The sequence below is a fragment of the Salmo trutta genome, chromosome 12 (assembly GCF_901001165.1).
Source record: "Salmo trutta chromosome 12, fSalTru1.1, whole genome shotgun sequence".
Taxonomy (NCBI): Eukaryota; Metazoa; Chordata; class Actinopteri; order Salmoniformes; family Salmonidae; genus Salmo; species Salmo trutta.
In genome coordinates, this window is record NC_042968.1 from 38,666,460 (window position 1) to 38,690,776 (window position 24,317).

At 46.2% G+C, this 24,317-nt stretch overlaps 1 protein-coding gene across 1 annotated transcript in view; it reads right to left on the minus strand.

The window, feature by feature from the left end:
* Nucleotides 1-24,317, minus strand: part of LOC115203520 (neuronal acetylcholine receptor subunit alpha-7-like) — a 58,809-nt gene that overhangs the window by 6,949 nt on the left and 27,543 nt on the right. The window contains exons 4-5 of the mRNA XM_029768281.1: nucleotides 23,327-23,436; nucleotides 19,448-19,527 (exon numbers count right to left, since the gene is read on the minus strand). Of these exons, the coding sequence (XP_029624141.1) occupies nucleotides 19,448-19,527; nucleotides 23,327-23,436 (190 nt within the window). The remainder of the gene's footprint in view (nucleotides 1-19,447; nucleotides 19,528-23,326; nucleotides 23,437-24,317) is intronic.

Sequence of the window (24,317 nt, forward strand, 5' to 3'; positions counted from 1 at the left end):
ACAACAACAGTAAAGACAGTCCTATACACCACAACAGTCCTATACACCACAACAACAGTAAAGACAGTACTATACACCACAACAGTCCTATACACCACAACAGTCCTATACACCACAACAGTCCTATACACCACAACAACAGTAAAGACAGTCCTATACACCACAACAGTCCTATACACCACAACAGTACTATACACCACAACAACAGTAAAGACAGTACTATAAACCACAACAACAGTAAAGACAGTCCTATACACCACAACAGTCCTATACACCACAACAGTACTATACACCACAACAACAGTAAAGACAGTCCTATACACCACAACAGTCCCAACACCACAACAACAGTAAAGACAGTACTATACACCACAACAGTCCTATATACCACAACAGTAAAGACAGTCCTATACACCACAACAGTACTATACACCACAACAGTCCTATACACCACAACAACAGTAAAGACAGTCGTATACACCACAACAGTCCTATACACCACAACAGTCCTATACACCACAACAACAGTAAAGACAGTCCTATACACCACAACAACAGTAAAGACAGTCCTATACACCACAACAACAGTAAAGACAGTCCTATACACCACAACAGTCCTATACACCACAACAACAGTAAAGACAGTACTATACACCACAACAGTCCTATACACCACAACAACAGTAAAGACAGTCCTATACACCACAACAGTCCTATACACCACAACAACAGTAAAGACAGTCCTATACACCACAACAGTCCTATACACCACAACAGTCCTATACACCACAACAACAGTAAAGACAGCACAATACACCACAACAGTCCTATACACCACAACAACAGTTAAGACAGTCCTATACACCGCAACAACAGTAAAGACTGTCCTATACACCACAACAGTCCTATACACCACAACAGTCCTATACACCACAACAACAGTAAAGACAGTCTTACACACCACAACAACAGTAAAGACAGTCTTATACATCACAACAACAATAAAGACAGTCCTATACACCACAACAGTCCTATACACCACAACAACAGTAAACAACAGTCCTATACACCACAACAGTAAAGACAGTACTATACACCACAACGACAGTAAAGACAATCCTATACACCACAATAGTCCTATACACCATCAGCACAGTAAAGACACTCCTATACACCACAACATTCCTATACACCACAACAACAGTAAAGACAGTCATATACACCACAACAACAGTAAAGAAAGTCCTATACACCACAACAGTCCTATACACCACAACAACAGTAAAGACAGTCATATACACCACAACAACAGTAAAGACAGTCCTATACACCACAACAGTCCTATACACCACAACAGTACTATACACCACGACAACAGTAAAGACAGTCCTATACACTTCAACAACAATACAGTCCTACTGTATACTCCACATTAACAGTAAAGACAGTCCTATACACCACAACAGTCTTATACACCACAAAAACAGTAAAGACAGTCCTATACACTTCAACAACAATAAAGACAGTCCTACTGTATACTCCACAACAACAGTAAAGACAGTCCTATACACCACAAAAGCCCTATACACCATAACAGTCCTATACACCACAACAACAGTAAAGACCGTACTATACACCACAACAGTCCCAACACCACAACAACAGTAAAGACATTCCTATACACCACAACAGTCCTATACACCACAACAACAGTAAAGACAGTCATATACACCATAACAACAGTAAAGACAGTCTTATACATCACAACAACAGTAAAGACAGTCCTATATCAAATCAAATCAAAATCAAATCAAATTTATTTATATAGCCCTTCGTACATCAGCTGAAATCTCAAAGTGCTGTACAGAAACCCAGCCTAAAACCCCAAACAGCAAGCAATGCATGTGAAAGAAGCACGGTGGCTGGGAAAAACTCCCTAGGAAAAACTCCTGAGAAAGGCCAAAAACCTAGGAAGAAACCTAGAGAGGAACCAGGCTATGAGGGGTGGCCAGTCCTCTTCTGGCTGTGCCGGGTGGATATTATAACAGAACATGGTCAAGATGTTACACCACAACAGTCCTATACACAACAACAGTACTATACACAACAACAACAGTAAAGACAGTACTATACACCACAACAGTCCCAACACCACAACAACAGTAAAGACAGTACTGTACACCACGACAACAGTAAAGACAGTCCTATACACCACAACAACAGCAAAGACAGTCCTATACACCACAACAACAGCAAAGACAGTACTATACACCACAACAACAGTAAAGACAGTCCTATACACCACAACAACAGTAAAGACAGTCCTATACACCACAACAGTCCTATACACCACCAACACGGTAAAGACAGTCCTATACACCACAACAGTCCCAACACCACAACAACAGTAAAGACAGTCCTATATACCACAACAACAGTAAAGACAGTCCTATACACCACAACAACAGTAAAGACAGTACTATACACCACCAACACAGTAAAGACAATCCTATACACCACAACAACAGTAAAGACAGTCCTATACACCACAACAGTCCTATACACCACCAACACGGTAAAGACAGTCCTATACACCACAACAGTCCCAACACCACAACAACAGTAAAGACAGTCCTATACACCACAATAACAGTAAAGACAGTCCCAACATCACAACAACAGTAAAGACAGTCCTATACACCACAATAACAGTAAAGACAGTCCTATATACCACAACAACAGTAAAGACAGTCCTATACACCACAACAACAGTAAAGACAGTCCTATACACCACCAACACAGTAAAGACAGTCCTATACACCACAACGACAGTAAAGACAGTCCTATACACCACAACAGTCATATACACCACCAACACAGTAAAGACAGTCCTATACACCACAATGACAGTAAAGACAGTCCTATACACCGTAACAGTCCTATACACCACCAACACAGTAAAGACAGTCCTATACACCACAACAACAGTAAAGACAGTCCTTTACAGCACAACAACAGTAAAGACAGTCCTATACACCACAACAGAGAACTCAAATCAGAGAAATAGGAATGAGTGCCCAGTAATCCATCATGAGAAAGACAGGCATAAAACATCTTCATCTTTATTAAAGAAAACTATTAGAGGATGAGAAAACAACTCTCTGGCGGGAGACAAAGGCCATAAAAGAGAAGGCAGTGCAAAATGGTTTTCCATTTACATGCAATGGAGACCAGCCCACGAAGACAAATGCCGAAAATTTAATTTGGTTCTGAACACTGATCTTCTCTACAACGTTTTTGCCTGCCTCTTCACTCATATTGCTCAACCATTGTGGTCTTACCCGATGGCTTTCTTGTGCAGTAAAGCATTGATAAATCTTTGTGCCATAATGGTTTGTCTGATTGAACAAGTGTTCATTTTGAAAAGTTAGGAAGCAATTTGTCCACAACGCCATTATCAATTCAGAGGAAATCTAGTAATGGGCTATTTCCAGCCATGTTGATTTGGATGCTGAGGTACAGAGACCCAGTATTGTCTTACAGTAAGGGAAAAGTAAGAGGGAACAGAACAGTAATCACCCACACTGACAGGTTGAGGATGTACTCACATGGTAAACGCACGTGTCTGTCTGTGTGTGTGTGTGTGTGTGTGTGTGTGTGTGTGTGTGTGTGTGTGTGTGTGTGTGTGTGTGTGTGTGTGTGTGTGTGTGTGTGTGTGTGTGTGTGTGTGTCAGAGGAGCGGAGTTGATAAGACAGTGTCATGGCTCTTTTGACGCTGTGTGTCTTGATAGATGTATGTAAGGGCTTGGCGAGACAGCACCTACACTACAGTATATTAAGGGCTTGGTCAGACAGCACCTACACTGCAGTATATTAAGGGCTTGGTCAGACAGCACCTACACTACAGTATATTAAGGGCTTGGACAGACAGCACCTACACTACAGTATATTAAGGGCTTGGTCAGACAGCACCTACACTACAGTATAATAAGGGGCTTGTCCAGACAGCACCTACACTGCAGTATATTAAGGGCTTGGTCAGACAGCACCTACACTACAGTATATTAAGGGCTTGGTCAGACAGCACCTACACTACAGTATATTAAGGGCTTGGTCAGACAGCACCTACACTACAGTATAATAAGGGGCTTGGTCAGACAGCACTTACACTACAGTATATTAAGGGGCTTGTTCAGACAGCACCTACACTACAGTATATTAAGGGCTTGGTCAGGCAGCACCTACACTACAGTATATTAAGGGGCTTGTTCAGACAGCACTTACACTACAGTATATTAAGGGGCTTGTTCAGACAGCACCTACACTACAGTATATTAAGGGCTTGGTCAGGCAGCACCTACACTACAGTATATTAAGGGGCTTGTTCAGACAGCACTTACACTACAGTATATTAAGGGCTTGGTCAGACAGCACCTACACTACAGTATATAAAGGGGCTTGGTCAGACAGCACCTACACTACAGTATATTAAGGGGCTTGTTCAGACAGCACTTACACTACAGTATATTAAGGGCTTGGTCAGATAGCACCTACACTACAGTATATTAAGGGGCTTGTTCAGACAGCACTTACACTACAGTATATTAAGGGCTTGGTCAGACAGCACCTACACTACAGTATATTAAGGGGCTTGGTCAGACAGCACCTACACTACAGTATAATAAGGGGCTTGGTCAGACAGCACTTACACTACAGTATATTAAGGGGCTTGTTCAGACAGCACCTACACTACAGTATATTAAGGGCTTGGTCAGGCAGCACCTACACTACAGTATATTAAGGGGCTTGTTCAGACAGCACTTACACTACAGTATATTAAGGGCTTGGTCAGACAGCACCTACACTACAGTATAATAAGGGGCTTGTTCAGACAGCACTTACACTACAGTATATTAAGGGGCTTGTTCAGACAGCACCTACACTACAGTATATTAAGGGCTTGGTCAGGCAGCACCTACACTACAGTATATTAAGGGGCTTGTTCAGACAGCACTTACACTACAGTATATTAAGGGCTTGGTCAGACAGCACCTACACTACAGTATATAAAGGGGCTTGGTCAGACAGCACCTACACTACAGTATATTAAGGGGCTTGTTCAGACAGCACTTACACTACAGTATATTAAGGGCTTGGTCAGATAGCACCTACACTACAGTATATTAAGGGCTTGGTCAGACAGCACCTACACTATAGTATATTAAGGGGCTTGGGCAGACAGCACTTACACTACAGTATATTAAGGGCTTGGTCAGATAGCACCTACACTACTGTCACGTCCTGACCAGCAGAGGGAGCAATTGTATTAGTTTTGGTCAGGACGTGGCAGAGGGGTTTGTGTTACGTGTCAGTTGGTTATTGGACTCCCAATTGAAGGCAGGTGTGTTGAGTTGCCTTTGATTGGGACTCCTATATAGTAGTGTGTGTTTTTCTTTGGGGTTGTGGGTAATTGTTTCTTGTTTAGTGTGTTTGCACCTGACAGGACTGTTGGCTGTCAGTTTCCTTGTTTTGTTTGTTATAGTGTTCTTTCTAATTAAATTGAAAGATGAATACTAACTCCGCTGCATTTTGGTCCATTCCTGAAGACAGCCCTTACAACTACAGTATATTAAGGGGCTTGTTCAGACAGCACTTACACTACAGTATATTAAGGGGCTTGTTCAGATAGCACCTACACTACAGTATATTAAGGGCTTGGTCTGACAGCACCTACACTATAGTGCATTAAGGGGCTTGGGCAGACAGCACTTACACTACAGTATATTAAGGGCTTGGTCAGATAGCACCTACACTACAGTATATTAAGGGCTTGGTCAGACAGCACCTACACTATAGTGCATTAAGGGGCTTGGGCAGACAGCACTTACACTACAGTATATTAAGGGCTTGGTCAGACAGCACCTACACTACAGTATATTAAGGGGCTTGGGCAGACAGAACCTACACTCAGAGCCGGGCAGCCCCATTCACTCACTACGCAAGTTGCGTAGGGCCCCACAAATTACGCAAGGGCCCCGCCTCCCATCGTGTCAAAGCGGGTGTCAATGTTTACAACTTCGATGAGAGGATGAAGCAGAACTATCCTTCTGGTCACGAAAAAGAACACCATGTGAGTGAATTGCGGGAACAGCAATCAGGTAAACCTTGTGTTCTCTCCTCTCCAAGTTTGTCACCAAATAACAGTAACGTTAAGTAGATGTGCTAGCTTGCAGTGCATCTCTCTCTAGTCTGTCTGTCTTGCTAACCTAGCTGGGCAGTGCATCTCTTGGTCTGTCTGTCTTGTTTGCTTGCCAGCCACTTCCAGGGTTGTGCTCTGTGACTTTGTGCCTGACAAAAGTGAGAGTGAAATATAACTATTTATTACGTGTGATAAACGCCAACAGGTAACTGTGTTTATAAACTCCAGCTCAGAAAAGATAACCGCGTCGCGCGTGAACATGCGTTCATATGCGCGTGCACGAAATGAAACTCGCACTTTCCAGCAGCAACCTCTGTGGGGACCAGTCCTGTCACGATTGTCTAGGACCAGTAGATATGTGAAATCAGGAGCAGGAGACAGAGGGCCGGAGCAACTGAGTTTTAATAATAAAATACCAGACGCAATAGCCGTTGGGCACAGGACGCGTGGCGAAGTCCGCCAGGAGAAAACACTTTTCTCAAAACAAATAAGCGCACTGGAAAACAAACAGCGCGCGGGGCGCAGCCCGGCAATATAATGTCTTCTTAATCGGATACAATTACAACTGTCCTGAGTGAACAAATGAACAATCCCGCATGAGAACCCCAACTGAAAATACACATTAAATAACCCCCCACTAATGACAAACACAAAACAGGTGCGGGATAGACAGACAAAACCAAAAGACACAGAAACAGCGATCGGTGGCAGCTAATATGCCGGCGACGACGACCGGCGAGCGCCGCCCGACCGAGGAGGGGCGCCACCTTCGTTAGATACTGTGACAGTACCCCTCCCCTGACGAGCGGGTCCAGCCTCGGGGACGGCCCGGAGGGCGAGGCGCCGGCCGATCCGGACGGCGACGGTGGAATTCTTGTAGCATCGGTGGATCTAGAATGTCCGCCGCCGGAACCCAGCACCTCTCCTCCGGACCGTACCCCTCCCAGTCCACGAGGTACTGCAGTGGACCAGCTACCACCGGCCTGAGGAGAGACACATGAAACGAGGGGTTAATGCGGTAATATGTAGGGAGTTGTAACCTGTAACACACCTCGTTTATCCTCCTCAGGACTTTGAACGGCCCCACAAACCGTGGACCCAGCTTCCGGCAGGGCAGGCGGAGGGGCAGGTTCCGCGTCGAGAGCCAGACTCTGTCCCCCGGATTATACACGGGGGCGTCACTGCGGTGGCGGTCAGCGCTCTCCTTGTGTCGTTCACCAGCCCTCCTTAGGCACTCCTGGACACCATTCCAGGTCTCCTGAGAGCGCTCCACCCATGCCTCCACCGCAGGAGTCTCCGTCTGGCTCTGTTGCCATGGCACCAGGGCCGGCTGATACCCCAAGACCACCTGGAAGGGTGACAGGTTGGTAGAGGAGTGGCGCTGAGAGTTCTGGGCCATCTCGGCCCATGGCACGAACTGCGCCCACTCCCCTGGCCGGTCCTGGCAATATGACCGCAGAAACCTGCCCACATCCTGGTTGATGCGTTCTACCTGCCCATTACTCTCGGGGTGGAAACCCGAGGTCAGGCTGACCGAGACCCCCAGCCTCTCCATAAACGATCTCCACACCCTGGACTTGAACTGGGGACCCCGATCAGATACGATGTCCTCGGGCACCCCATAGTGCCGGAAGACATAGGTGAACAGGGCCTCTGCGGTCTGCAGGGCCGTAGGAAGACCGGGCAAAGGGAGCAGACGGCAGGACTTAGAGAACCTGTCCACAACGACCAGGATCGCCGTATTCCCCTGGGACGGCGGGAGATCCGTGAGGAAATCCACCGAGAGGTGAGACCAAGGCCGTTGCGGAACAGGGAGGGGCTGTAATTTCCCTCGAGGCAGGTGCCTAGGAGCCTTGCACTGAGCGCATACCGAACAGGAAGAGACATAACGCCGAACATCCTCAGCCAAGGTGGGCCACCAGTACCTTCCCTTCAGGCCCCGCACTGTCCGTTCCACCCCAGGATGACCCGAGGAGGGTAGAGTGTGGGACCATCGGATCAGTCGATCGCGAACACCAAGCGGAACGTATTTCAGGCCCACGGGACACTGCGGTGGAGTGGGTTCTGACCGACCCGCCCGCTCGATGTCCGCATCCACCTCCCATACCACCGGCGCCACCAGACAGGAGGCGGGAAGTATGGGAGTAGGATCGATGGTCCGCTCCTCGGTGTCGTAGAGACGCGACAGTGCGTCAGCCTTCCGGTTCCGGGAACCTGGAATGTACGAGAGAGTGAAGTTAAACCTCGTAAAAAACATGGCCCACCTTGCCTGACGGGGATTAAGCCTCCTCGCTGCCCGGATATACTCCAGGTTACGGTGGTCGGTCCAGATGAGAAAAGGGTGACGTGCCCCCTCAAGCCAATGTCTCCACACCGTCAAAGCCCTGACCACAGCTAACAGCTCCCGGTCCCCCACATCATAGTTGCGCTCCGCCGGGCTCAGCTTCTTAGAAAAGAAGGCACATGGGCGGAGCTTCGGAGGAACGCCCGAGCGCTGCGATAGCACAGCTCCTACCCCAGCCTCGGACGCGTCCACCTCCACTATGAATGGCAAAGAGGGGTCCGGATGCGCCAGGACAGGTGCGTTGGTAAACAGAACCTTCAGACGAAGGAAGGCTCTGTTCGCCTCTGCTGACCATCGTAGCCGCACCGGCCCCCCCTTCAACAGTGAGGTAATGGGAGCCGCCACCTGACCAAAACCCCGGATAAACCTCCGATAATAATTAGCGAACCCCAAGAACCGCTGCACCTCCTTCACAGTGGTTGGGGTTGGCCAATTACGCACAGCCGTCACGCGGTCACACTCCACCTCCACCCCCGAGGTGGAAATGCGATATCCTAGAAATGAGACGGCTCGTTTGGAGAACTCACATTTCTCCGCCTTGACGTATAGGTTATGCTCCAGCAGCCGCCCAAGCACTTTACGCACCAGGGACACATGCTCGGCGCGTGTGGCGGAGCAAATCAGGATGTCATCGATGTACACCACCACACCCTGCCCGAGCATGTCCCGAAGGACCTCGTCCACAAAGGATTGGAAGACAGCGGGAGCGTTCTTTAACCCATACGGCATGACGAGGTACTCATAATGGCCCGATGTGGTACTAAATGCGGTTTTCCACTCGTCTCCATCTCGGATACGCACCAGGTTATATGCGCTCCTGAGATCTAATTTCGTGAAGAAGCGCGCCCCGTGAAATGACTCCACTGCCGTAGCAATGAGAGGTAGTGGGTAACTGAAACCCACTGTGATGGCATTTAGACCTCTATAGTCAATGCACGGGCGCAGACCTCCCTCCTTCTTCTTCACAAAAAAAAACTTGAGGAGACGGGGGACTTAGATGGCCGAATGTATCCCTGTCTCAAGGATTCAGTGACGTATGTATCCATAGCCACTGTCTCCTCCTGAGACAGAGGATACACGTGACTCCTAGGAAGGACCGCGTCGGCCTGGAGGTTTATCGCACAATCCCCTCGTCGATAGGGTGGTAATAGAGTCGCCTTCGTCTTACTGAAGGCGATAGCCAAATCGGCATACTCTGAGGGAATGTGCACGGTGGAGACTTGGTCTGGACTCTCTACCGTAGTCGCACCGATGGAAACTCCTATGCACCTACCTGAGCACTCCCTCGACCACCCCGTAAGAGCCCTCTGTCTCCACGAAATCTGAGGGTTGTGCGTGGCTAGCCAGGGGATTCCCAGTACCACCGGAAACGCTGGGGAGTCAATGAGGAACAGGCTGATACGCTCCTCATGACCCCCCCACGTCTGCATCACCAGTGGCACTGTGACCTCCCCTACTTGGCCTGACCCTAGCGGTCGACTATCTAGGGCGTGCACGGGGAAGGGGTGGTCCAGCTGAACCAGGGGAATCCCTAACCTCTTCGCTAACCCAAGGTCCATAAAACTCCCAGCTGCACCTGAATCGACTAGTGCCTTATACTGGAAGTGAGGGGAAAAATCTGGAAAACAAACCGAGGTGTACATGTGGTCGACAGGGGGCTCTGGGTGTGGCTGGTGCGGACTCACCTGGGGGTTCGAAGTAGTGCTCTGCCTGCCCTCCAAACTCCCGGGGGGACCACTCCAGCACCGGTCCACAGTGTGTCCTCTGCGTCCACATCGGGTGCAGGAGAGACTCCCCCCCTCCGGTCCTCCTCGACGCAGCCCCCCCTATCTCCATGGGCTGTGGAGCGGGGGGACTGGAAGGCGGAACGAACAGGCCCCGACTGGAACGTCCCCGGGAAGCCAGCAGGTTGTCCAGTCTAATGGACAAGTCCACCAGTTGGTCGAGGGTGGAGGCGTTGTCCCTATAGGCCACTTCCCGGCGGACGTCCTCGCGAAGGCTACACCTATAGTGGTCTATCAAGGCCTGCTCGTTCAACCCCGATCCAGCGGCGAGAGTCCGGAATTCCAGGGCGAAATCCTGAGCGCTCCTCGTCTCCTGTCTCAAATGGAATAACCGCTCACCCGCCGCCCTGCCCTCCGGGGGATGATCGAAAACCGCCCGGAAGCGGCGGGTGAACTCAGGGTAGTTGCCCCGAGCCGAGTCTGGGCCATCCCAGACCGCATTGGCCCATTCTAGGGCTCGACCCGTGAGACAGGAGACGAGGACGCTCACCCTCTCTTTGTCGGAGGGGGAGGGGGGGCGGACGGTCGCCAGGTAGAGTTCCAATTGGAGCAAGAACCCCTTGCACCCAGCGGCCGTCCCATCGAACTCCCGGGGAGGAGTAATCCGGATACCACCGGCGCCCGCTTCAGGGGGTGTGTGTAGGGGCGCAGGGTGAGGGACCGGAGCTGGTCCAGCTGGGGAAACACCTCTCTCCCAGTTCTCCAACCGGGCCAACACCTGGTCCATGGCCGAGCCTAGGCGGTGGAGGAGGCTGGCGTGTTGAGAGACCTGCTCAGCCATGGACGGCGCTTCTGCTCCTGCTGATTCCATTTTCGGTGCGGGATTCTGTCACGATTGTCTAGGACCAGTAGATATGTGAAATCAGGAGCAGGAGACAGAGGGCCGGAGCAACTGAGTTTTAATAATAAAATACCAGACGCAATAGCCGTTGGGCACAGGACGCGTGGCGAAGTCCGCCAGGAGAAAACACTTTTCTCAAAACAAATAAGCGCACTGGAAAACAAACAGCGCGCGGGGCGCAGCCCGGCAATATAATGTCTTCTTAATCGGATACAATTACAACTGTCCTGAGTGAACAAATGAACAATCCCGCACGAGAACCCCAACTGAAAATACACATTAAATAACCCCCCACTAATGACAAACACAAAACAGGTGCGGGATAGACAGACAAAACCAAAAGACACAGAAACAGCGATCGGTGGCAGCTAATAGGCCGGCGACGACGACCGGCGAGCGCCGCCCGACCGAGGAGGGGCGCCACCTTCGTTAGATACTGTGACAAGTCCAGACAAAATATGGGCGTGATGGCACTCCTCACAGGCGCACATCATTTTAAAACAAGACAATGATTATCTAGTTTCTCAATCAAGGTTTAGTTACAACTCTGGACTAATGTAAGATGGAAAGCAATGGATTGAATATTGATTTATATATTGAATTTAAAAGTTGATTAGCTGGGCGTATTGGGCAATATGGATGCACATCTCTCAGTAAATAATAACCATCAAGTATTCAGCCAAGCCATAGTATAAATAGTATTTTATACTTGAAAATGTATAAAAGGAAATCTGGGGGAGCCAGTTTGAATGGGCCTGATGCAGCTGATAAAATAGTATTGTTATCTATAATTTACAGGTGCTATGCTTAAGTTTGTCAGTAGAGGAGATGCTGGATCATCAGCCTGGACAAGCACAGACTCAGTTGATCCACATCCAGCCTCAGCCAGTACTAACACAGACCCAGTACAGCCGGCTTCAGCAAATACTAACACAGACCCAGTACATCTGGCTTCAGCAAATACTAACACAGACCCAATACAGCCGTCTTCAGCAAGTACTAACACAGACCCAGTACTGGCAACTTCAGCAAATACTAACACAGACCCAGTTCTGGCAGCTTCAGCAAATACTAACACAGACCCAGTACATCTGGCTTCAGCAAATACTAACACAGACCCAGTACTGGCAGCTTCAGCAAATACTAACACAGACCCAGTACTGGCAGCTTCAGCAAGTACTAACACAGACCCAGTACATCTGGCTTCAGCAAGTACTAACACAGACCCAGTACTGGCAGCTTCAGCAAATACTAACACAGACCCAGTACAGCCGGCTTCAGCAAGTACTAACACAGACCCAGTACTGGCAGCTTCAGCAAATACTAACACAGACCCAGTACAGCCATCTTCAGCAAGTACTAACACAGACCCAGTACTGGCAGCTTCAGCAAATACTAACACAGACCCAGTACAGCCGGCTTCAGCAAGTACTAACACAGACCCAATACAGCCGTCTTCAGCAAGTACTAACACAGACCCAGTACTGGCAGCTTCAGCAAGTACTAACACAGACCCAATACAGCCGTCTTCAGCAAGTACTAACACAGACCCAATACAGCCATCTTCAGCAAGTACTAACACAGACCCAATACAGCCATCTTCAGCAAGTACTAACACAGACCCAAGTGAAGTACAGGCAGCCTCAGCCAGTACTAGCACAACCAGAGGTGTACAGCCAGCATCAGATACAAGCAGCTCAGACCCTAATAGAATAGTTGCTGCTCCACCAAATGACCCAGCAGATTGGCCCCCAGTCTTAACAGACTTTATGAGCACTGAGTTAGAGGTCCATTCAAACCAGGACTGGAATTGTCTTACCCTAAAGACAAGTCTAGAAGAGGTTTCCATTCAGGCTTATTAAAGAGACAGCTGTCAAATGGGAAAAGATGATCAAAAACAACGCTGTGTATTGTTTCTGCTGTAAGCTCTTTTCTATAAAAGACTACAAAATAATAAAGGAAGGTGTGAATAACTGGTCAAATATCAACACCATTCTGAAACACCATGAGGGTAGTGCTGAACACACAAACAATATGATTAAGTGGAGAGAACTTGATCTGCGCCTAAGTCGGGGACAGACTCTAGACCAGAAACAAATGACAGTTTTGGAGGCTGAAAGAAAGAGATTACGGGATGTCCTTACACATTTAATAAGTATCACCCAGTCTCTGGCTGAAATAAACCTAGCATTCTGTGGTTCATCAGACAAACTCTTCCAACCAGATAACGAAAACTTCCTAAAAGAGGTTGAAATACTGGCAAAATTTGACCCAGTTATGGAAAATCATCTCAACAAAATTAAAGATGGAGAGACACATGTTCTTTACCTTGGGAAGCGCACACAGAATGAGCTGATACAGATTGTGAGTGACAAGATTCTGGAAGCAATAGTGACTCAAGAGACTGTCACGACTTCCACCGAAGGTGGCTCCTCTCCCTGTTCGGGCGGTGCTCGGCGGTCGTTGTCGCCAGCCTACTAGCTGCCACCGATCCCATTTTCCTTTTCATTTAGTTCTGTCTGGTTTTACACACCGGTGTCTTGTTTTGTTTGATTTCGGTGGGTTTATATTTCCCCGCAGCAGGTTAGGCTGTGTGTGGGATTATCTTGCTGTAGGCAACATGTAAGGGGTGCGTGCCTGCACCACGGGCGTTGTTTGTACAGTACGTGTTATACCGTGGACATTTTGCTTGTGGCATAACGGAGTTGAGGTTTCTCCCCTGTATGTGTCGTTGTGCTTTTCGGTTCTGCCAAAATAAACGGGGGATTTTCCTGGAACCCTTCTGCTCTCCTGCTCCTGAAATCTTTGCTAAGAAGACATTTTTGTTTCTTTTTGACCAGTTTAATTGAAAACTATCACAGTAAGGTACTTAATTATTACCCAGAAATGATTTGATAGAGATAAAAACGTCTGCATCGGACCGTTAACATTGTGTTTTCACACTCACAGCTCCTTGGTAGAATGTTGCAATTCTATATGAGAAGATTTTACCGCCTACTGTTCTCTTTCATATCTTCAGGGACTATGGCTATGTCTCGAAAGGCACCCTATTCCCTACATGGGATACAGGCTTAGTCAAAAGTAGTGCATGTGAACTACATAGGGAATGGGGTGCTGTTTGGGACGCAAGCATGATGACCTGCATCCTGAACGACTGAAGGGAAGTTACAGGAGGATTGTCGGGTCTCTTGGGTGGGAGAAAAGAAAACGTGGACAAGCTAGAAAAGTAACAAATAAATTGATTTAATCTGCAGTGAAGTGGGGCTGAAACGAGAGTGGTCTTGTATTGGTTGGAATGAAAGACACAACATTCTAATTATCTTCTTCATCTTCTTCTTCGTAATTCTTCTTACTGTTATTATTCTGCACCAATTTCAGGCTCCCAGAAGTGTAGAAATAGACAGATAATAATAGGGCATCATTTAAGTAGTGTATTTTCTGATTATACAAAGACATGTATTTCAAAGCAATATTTCTCAAATGACAGAATAGTGCTAAATCTGCTTAGTACGGATATCAAATGTCCGAAAATATTGGATTGGGTTAACTGGGTTGATTTAACTTACAGTATAAGTACTATATAAAAATCCCACTTAACCAAAATCAATTGCATTTCTTTCTCACGCTGGGTAAAATGTTGAGAATGGTTTATTGTCATATCTGGACACATCTTTAAAAGCGGCAATCAGCAGTTGAAACAATAACAAAGCAAACTCCCAGCCACTGTTTCACTAAAAAGCTGAGGGATGGGGCTAGAGAAATGCAACCACTCAAATTCATATACAGAGCTATAGATGCAAGGACTGACCAGCCATGATATCAAAATTATAGTTTAAACCATGTTTCGAGGCTATAGAGTGTTTGTTTACAAACATTGGAGTAAAACAAACATATATTTTGGGTTACAATGGGGTACGACAGTTGAACTAAGCTCATGGGGCATTTATAAGTTATATTCTTAAATAATCAATGGGTACATACATTTATTTCATAAGTCCAAAAATGGATGTAGCTACTGCCGATTGCCCCTTTAAAGAACAGATGGTCAATTGAACATAGTGGTAGAGCTTTCAGAATCATCTGATATCAAAGATGAAATTGGATTATGGTTCCGGGATGTTGGACGAAACAATAAATAAAGTGCTTTGAAAGCCAAAACATCCTTCCTACCACGATATTGATCTAATGACTGACTGTGCATTTGGCTTGTGCAGTGGAGGTCAGATAGTCCTAGCAAGACTAGCCTCACGCTGTGGCGTCATCTTCCCTGAAACCTGACATTAAGGTAACTGAAACGAAATCATTCCTTACCCCAGGATACTTCAACGGGTCAATACATTTTTTCAAGCTGGGCTAAAGTGTGTTTGTGTACACTTTCTTTCCAAGAGTAGAGTGAAGTTAATGGTTAAGGTTATGAAAGCTGATCCTGGATATGTACAGTGGTTTGCAAAAGTAATCACTCCCCTTGGCATTTTTCCTATTTTGTTGCAAAACATGTAATTTAAATGGATTTTTATTTGGATTTAATGTAATGGACATAAACAAAATAGTCCAAATTTCTGAAGTGAAATGAAAAAAAACAAAACTTGTTTAAAAATAAAAAAATAAATACGAAAAGTGGTGCGTGCGTATGTATTCACCCCCTTTGCTATGAAGCCCCTAAATAAGATCTGGTGCAACCAATTACCTTCAGAAGTCACATAACTAGTTCAAAAAGTCCACCTGTGTGCAATCTAAGTGTCACATGATCTCAGTATATATACACCTGTTCTGAAAGGCCCCAGTGTCTGCAACACCACTAAGCAAAGGACACCACCTAGAAAGCGGCACCATGAAGACCAAGGAGCTCTCCAAACAGGTCAGGGACAAAGTTGTGGAGAAGTACAGATCAGGGTTGGGTTATGAAAAATATCAGAAATGTTGAACATCCCACGGAGCACCATTAAATCCATTATTTAAAAATGGAAAGAATATGGCACCACAAGAAACCTGCCAAGAGAGGGCCGCCCACCAAAACTCACAGACCAGGCAAGAAGGGCATTAATCAGAGAGGCAACAAAGAGACCAAAGATAACCATGAAGGATCTGCAAAGCTCCACAGCGGAGATTGGACCTTCTGTCCATAGGACCACTTTAAGCCATACACTCCACAGAGCTGGGCTTTACGGAAGAGTGGCCAGAAAAAAGCCATTGCTTAAATAAAAAAATAAGCAAACACGTTTGGTGTTCGCCATTAGGCATGTGGGAGACTCCCCAAACATATGGAAGAAGGTACTCTGGTCAGATGAGACTAAATTGAGCTTTTTGGCCATCAAGGCAAACTCTATGTCTGGCGCAAACCCAACACCTCTCATCACCCCGAGAACACCATCCGATGTTTTTCATCGGCAGGGACTGGGAAACTGGTCAGAATTGAAGGAATGATGGATGGCGCTAAATACAGGGAAATTCTTGAGGGAAACGTATTTCAGTCTTCCAGAGATTTGAGACTAGGATAGAGGTTCACATTCCAGCAGGACAATGACCCTAAGCATACTGCCAAAGCAACACTCGAGTGGTTTAAGGGGAAACATTTAAATGTCTTGGAATGGCCTAGTCAAATCCCAGACCTCAATCTAATTGAGAATCTGTGGTATAACTTAAAGATTGCTGTACACCAGGGGAACCCATCCAACTTGAAGGAGCGGTAGCAGTTTTGCCTTGAAGATTGGGCAAAAATCTCAGTGGCTAGATGTGCCAAGCTTATAGAGACATACCCCAAGAGACTTGCAGCTGTAATTGCTGCAAAAGGTGGCTCTACAAAGTATTGACTTTGTGGGGGGGGGGGGGGTTGAATAGTTATGCACGCTCAAGTTTGCTGTTTCTTTGTCTTATTTCTTGTTTGTTTCACAATAAAAAATCTTCAAAGTGGTAGGCATGTTGTGTAAATCAAATGATACAAACTCACCCAAAATCTATTTTAATACCAGGTTGTAAGGCAACAAAATAGGAAAAATGCCAAGGGGGGTGAGTACTTTCGCAAGCCACTGTTCCTAGGGAAAACTTTTTTTAAATTATTTTTGTTTCACCTTTATTTAACCAAGTAGGCCAGTTGAGAAAAAGTTCTCATTTACAACTGCGACCTGGCCAAGATAAAGCAAAGCAGTGCAACACAAACAACAACACAGAGTTACACATGGAATAAACAAACATAAAGTCAATAACACAATAGAAAAGTCTATATACAGTGTGTGCAAATGAAGTAAGATCAGGGAGGTAAGGCAATAAATAGGCCATAGTGGGGAAATAATTACAATGTAGAAATTAAAAACTGGAGTGATAGATGTGCAGAAGATGAATGTGCAAAGTAGAGGTACTGGAAGGAAAGTTTACAGTCTAACCAGACACCTAGATATTTGTAGTTGTCCACATATTCTAAGTCAGAACCGTTCAGAGTAGTGATGCTAGATGGGCGGGCAGGTGCGGGCAGCGATCTGTTGAAGAGCATGCATTTAGTTGTACTTGCATTTAAGAGCAGTTGGAGGCCACGGAAGGAGAGTTGTATGGCATTGAAGCTCGTCAGGTTAGTTAACACAGTGTCCAAAGAAGGGCCAGAAGTATACAGAATGGCGTCGTCTGCGTAGAGGTGGATCAGAGAATCACCAGTAACAAGAGCGACATCATTGATGTATACAGAGAACAGAGTCGGCTCGAGAATTGAACCCTGTGGCACCCCCATAGAGACTGCCAGAGGTCCGGACAACAGGCCCTCCGATTTGACACACTGAACTCTGTCTGAGAAGTAGTTGGTGAACCAGGCGAGGCAGTCATTTGAGAAACCAAGACTGTTGAGTCTGCCGATAAGAATGTTGTGATTGACAGAGTCGAAAGCCTTGGCCAGGTCGATGAAGACAGCTGCACAGTAATGTCTTTTATCGATGGCGGTTATGATATCGTTTAGAACCTTGAGCGTGGCTGAGGTGCACCCATGACCAGCTTGGAAACCAGATTGCATAGCGGAGAAGGTACAGTGGAATTCGAAATGGCTGGTGATCTGTTTGTTAACTTGGCTGTTGAAGACCTTAGAATGGCAGGGTAGGATATATATAGGTCTGTAACAGTTTGGGTCTAGAGTGTCTCCCCCTTTGAAGAGGGGATGACCGCAGTAGCTTTCCAATCTTTGGGGATCTCAGACGATACGAAAGAGATGTTGAACAGGCTAGTAATAGGGGTTGCAACAATTGCGGCGGATAATTTTAGGAAGAGAGGGTCTAGATTGTCTAACCCAGCTGATTTGTAGGGGTCCAGAACTTGCAGCTCTTTCAGAACATCAGCTATCTGGATTTGGGTGAAGGAGAAATAGGGGACGCTTGGGCAAGTTGTTGTGGGGGGTGCAGGGCTGTTGACCGGGGTAGGGGTAGCCAGGAGGAAAGCATGGCCAGCCGTAAAAAAATGCTTTTTGAATTTCTCATTTATCGCGGATTTATCGGTGATGACAGTGTTTCCTAGCCTCAGTGCAGTGGGCAGCTGGGAGGAGGTGCTCTTATTCTCCATGGACTTTACAGTGTCCCAGAACTTTTTGGAGTTTGTGCTACAGGATGCAAATTTCTGTTTGAAAAAGCTAGCCTTTGCTTTCCTAACTGCCTGTGTTTATCGGTTCCTAACTTCCCTGAAAAGTTGCATATCATGGGGGCTATTTGATGCTCATGCAGTACGCCACAGGATGTTTTTGTGCTGGTCAAGGGCAGTCAGGTCTGGAGTGAACCAAGGGCTATATCTGTTTCCTAGTTCTACATCTTTTGAATGGGGCATGCTTATTTAAGATGGTGAGGAAAGCACATTTAAAGAATAACCAGGCATCCTCTACTGACGGAATGAGGTCAATATCCTTCCAGGATACCCGGGCCAGGTCGATTAGAAAGGCCTGCTCGCTGAAGTGTTTTAGGGAGCGTTTGACAGTGATGTGGTCATTTGACCGCAGACCCATTACGGACGCAGGCAATGAGGCAGTGATCGCTGAGATCCCGGTTGAAGATAGCAGAGGTGTATTTAGAGGGCAGGTTGGTCAGGATGATATCTATGAGGGTGCCCGTGTTTACGGATTTGGGGTTGTACCTGGTAGGTTCCATGATCATTTGGGTGAGATTGAGGGCATCTAGCTTAGAACCCAGCCAACTGAACAGGTCAAAACCATAGAAGGTGAGCTTTTATGGTTCAGTGGAACTGACTTGGGAAAAACAGAGTTAATGTGGAAGGTATTGAATATGGATATCCAGGGATGGTACTTGAGCTATACTTACCTGGAGGCAAGTAGGAGCAGGACCCAGAGGAGTTGACCAACACATTGGTATGGAAGGTAGCATCAAACCTCTCGTCGGCACTATGGGAGAACATGGATGTGTTCAGTAAGTGGGCATTAGTGCAGTCGTTCCCAAACCCGCTCCTTGGGGATGCCCAGCCATCCCAAATACGAGTTACATTACACCACTACAGTAGCACAGCTGATTTAACTAAGGATTGCCTTGCTGATTGGTTGACTAGTTGAATTCGGTGTGCTGATTGGTTGCCTAGTGGAATTAGATGTTCTGATTGGTTGCCAAGTGGAATTAGGTGTGCTTGCACTGGAGCGGTTGGCAGGCCCTTACAAGAGGGTTGGGACCCACTACATTAATGTATAGACAGGCCCTTACAAGAGGGTTGGGAACGACAACATGAATGTATAGGCAGGCCCTTACAAGAGGGTTGGGAACCCCTACATTAATGTATAGACAGGCCCTTACAAGAGGGTTGGGACCCACTACATTAATGTATAGACAGGCCCTTACAAGAGGGTTGGGAACCACTACATTAATGTACAGACAGGCCCTTACAAGAGGGTTGGGACCCACTACATTAATGTATAGACAGGCCCTTACAAGAGGGTTGGGAACCACTACATTCATGTATAGACAGGCCCTTACAAGAGGGTTGGAACCCACTACATTAATGTGCAGACAGGCCCTTAATAAGAGGGTTGGGACCCACTACATTAATGTATAGGCAGGCCCTTACAAGAGGGTTGGGACCCACTACATTAATGTGCAGACAGGCCCTTACAAGAGGGTTGTACCCACTACATTAATGTATAGGCAGGCCCTTATAAGAGGGTTGGGACCCACTACATGAATGTATAGACAGGCCCTTACAAGAGGGCTGGGACCCACTACATTAATGTATAGACAGGCCCTTACAAGAGGGTTGGGAACCCCTACATTAATGTATAGACAGGCCCTTAATAAGAGGGTTGGGACCCACTACATTAATGTATAGGCAGGCCCTTACAAGAGGGTTGGGACCCACTACATTAATGTATAGACAGGCCCTTACAAGAGGGTTGGGAACCACTACATTCATGTATAGACAGGCCCTTACAAGAGGGTTGGGACCCACTACATTAATGTGCAGACAGGCCCTTACAAGAGGGTTGGGACCCACTACATTAATGTATAGACAGGCCCTTACAAGAGGGCTGGGACCCACTACATGAATGTATAGGCAGGCCCTTACAAGAGGGTTGGGACCCACTACATTAATGTATAGACAGGCCCTTACAAGAGGGTTGGGACCCACTACATTAATGTATAGACAGGCCCTTACAAGAGGGTTGGGAACCCCTACATTAATGTATAGACAGGCCCTTACAAGAGGGTTGAGAACGACAACATGAATGTACAGACAGGCCCTTACAAGAGGGTTGGGACCCACTACATTAATGTATAGGCAGGCCCTTACAAGAGGGTTGGGACCCACTACATTAATGTATAGACCGGCCCTTACAAGAGGGTTGGGAACCCCTACATTAATGTATAGACAGGCCCTTACAAGAGGGTTGGGAACCACTACATTATTGTATAGACAGGCCCTTACAAGAGGGTTGGGACCCACTACATTAATGTATAGATAGGCCCTTCCTTACAAGAGGGTTGGGACCCACTACATTAATGTATAGACAGGCCCTTACCAGAGGGTTGGTACCCACTACATTAATGTATAGACAGGCCCTTACAAGAGGGTTGGGAACCCCTACATTAATGTATAGACAGGCCCTTACAAGAGGGTTGGGACCCACTACATTAATGTGCAGACAGGCCCTTAATAAGAGGGTTGGGACCCACTACATTAATGTATAGGCAGGCCCTTACAAGAGGGTTGGGACCCACTACATTAATGTGCAGACAGGCCCTTACAAGAGGGTTGTACCCACTACATTAATGTATAGGCAGGCCCTTACAAGAGGGTTGGGACCCACTACATGAATGTATAGACAGGCCCTTACAAGAGGGCTGGGACCCACTACATGAATGTATAGACAGGCCCTTACAAGAGGGTTGGGAACCACTACATTAATGTACAGACAGGCCCTTACAAGAGGGTTGGGACCCATTACATTAATGTATAGACAGGCCCTTACAAGAGGGTTGGAACCCACTACATTAATGTATAGACAGGCCCTTACAAGAGGGTTGGGAACCCCTACATTAATGTATAGACAGGCCCTTACAAGAGGGTTGGGAACCACTACATTCATGTATAGGCAGGCCCTTACAAGAGGGTTGGGACCCACTACATTAATGTATAGACAGGCCCTTACAAGAGGGTTGGGAACCCCTACATTAATGCATAGACAGGCCCTTACAAGAGGGTTGAGAACAACAACATGAATGTATAGACAGGCCCTTACAAGAGGGTTGGGACCCACTACATTAATGTATAGGCAGGCCCTTACAAGAGGGTTGGGACCCACTACATTAATGTATAGACCGGCCCTTACAAGAGGGTTGGGAACCCCTACATTAATGTATAGACAGGCCCTTTCAAGAGGGTTGGGAACCACTACATTAATGTGCAGACAGGCCCTTACAAGAGGGTTGGGACCCACTACATTAATGTATAGACAGGCCCTTACAAGAGGGTTGGTACCCACTACATTAATGTATAGACAGGTCCTTACAAGAGGGTTGGGACCCACTACATTAATGTATAGACAGGCCCTTACAAGAGGGTTGGGACCCACTACATTAATGTATAGATAGGCCCTTCCTTACAAGAGGGTTGGGACCCACTACATTAATGTGCAGACAGCAACACAACAGTCTTTTATTGGTGTGGTAGTATGACCTTGAGCTGTGAAAACCACGATCATGAATCATAAATCACTAGAGCAACATAGACTGTTAATCATGATGTAGCTCCACTTCCATTCATACTACTCACAAAGGATTACATGGCAAAGAAAATGTACTGTATCAATTCTAATACTGTAGCTGGTGTTAAAAAGTTAAAAGGGTATGCCTGCCTTCGAAATTAGTATTCCTGTCTCATTATTTTCTAGGTTACCGTGTGATAGAAGACCTGAAGTATGGTTCCTTTGTTGCAGCATAGCAACAGCTACATTCCCCTAGAGATGGCCTAGTCAGTGTAGAGCTCTGTCTCTCGCAACACATAATGCACTCCTCCAAATGAACTCCCAGCGGTTTCAATAGGAATGGAGGAAGGTGAGCTCAAGTTAAAAGAGTTGCCATTCCACGGGAGGCAAAAAGTCACCATAGTGGAATGTAATTGACTGGGGTGAAGCTAAGGCTTTGTTCAATAGAACAGTGACAGATAGGGGTGAGAATGTTGTTTTCTGCAGGGGGAAACAGGCAGGGGGTTCTGCTGTTACCATTTTATTTACATTTATTTACATTTTCATCACTGTGATTGTCCTTGAAGAAAGTCTATGAGGGTTAATGGTATACAATAGCATATGGAAATCTGCATTTTTGGTGAAATACTCTTTTGCTTTTTTCTGACTTTATTTGCATTAAGAATAGCCTTGCTGGCCAGCCTTACTTAAAATGCACATCATTCTGTGAGCTCACGAGATCAGGCTGGCTCCTAAAGAAGCAGTTCATGCTATTATAATCTGTGTATTGTACATTTCCATTTCCAATTTATTTCCTCAAATCAACACTGTCATATGACAATATGTCCAAAAGCATTTTATGTACAAGAGGTATGAGCTCAACACCTGTCTTACAAACTATATAATTCCTGCTTCCACCTCATGGTAATACATTAGAGGCCATAATAATGGAGTTGGCCAGCTGTATAGAGCAAGAATTGGTTATGGGGTCCAAGATTACTGGTATAGTACTAACCTGTTATACAGCAGGATGTCTGGCTTCCAGATTTGGCTATCAGGGAATCTCACATTGGCCACCCCAGGGTACTCAGACTGATTCCACTGCAGGTAATAATCATTCCAGTACTGGAGAGAGAAACATAACACACTCATCATATTCTCACCACTCCTCCACACACCTTTCCAGACAAGCTAAATCCATTAGTGGGAGGTTCTGTGGCCTCGCATCGCTTGTTGAACCTAATCATGGTTTGATAAACAATGTATCCATCTATGCAGATTAATCTGAAAATGGAAATGGTAAAGGTTTTGTGGTAACTGGGGAAAACAGGCATTGCATAGCAACAATTGAGAAGCTGTTAAAAAGGAACATCTTTAAAGGGTATAAGAAGTGTAGGAGTGTTAACTATAGCTGTTTGTCATGACTAACTGTTTATATTACTGCTTGTTATGTTTAAGGCACAGGCGACTGCCGGCACATTAATTGGGGGGGACGGGCTCATAGTAATAGCTGGAATGGAATAAATGGAATGTTATCGAACACATCAAACACCTGGTTTCCATGTATTTGATACCATTCCATTAAATGCAATGCATTATTATGAGCCGTCCTCCCCTCAGCAGCCTCCTGTGGGACTCTAAGGGTATTGCTGACAGAACCCTGTCTTTATTAAACACCCAGAGCAGATCAGATTAGAATCTGTCCCAGTCTTTATTAAACACACAGAGCAGATCAGATTGGAATCTGTCCCAGTCTTTATTAAACACACAGAGCAGATCAGACTAGAATCTGTCCCAGTCTTTATTAAACACACAGAGCAGATCAGATTGGAATCTGTCCCAGTCTTTATTAAACACACAGAGCAAATCGGATTAGAATCTGTCCCAGTCTTTATTAAACACACAGAGCAGATCGGATTAGAATCTGTCCCAGTCTTTATTAAACACACAGAGCAGATCAGATTAGAATCTGTCCCAGTCTATAATAAACAACTGTATCAAGGAAT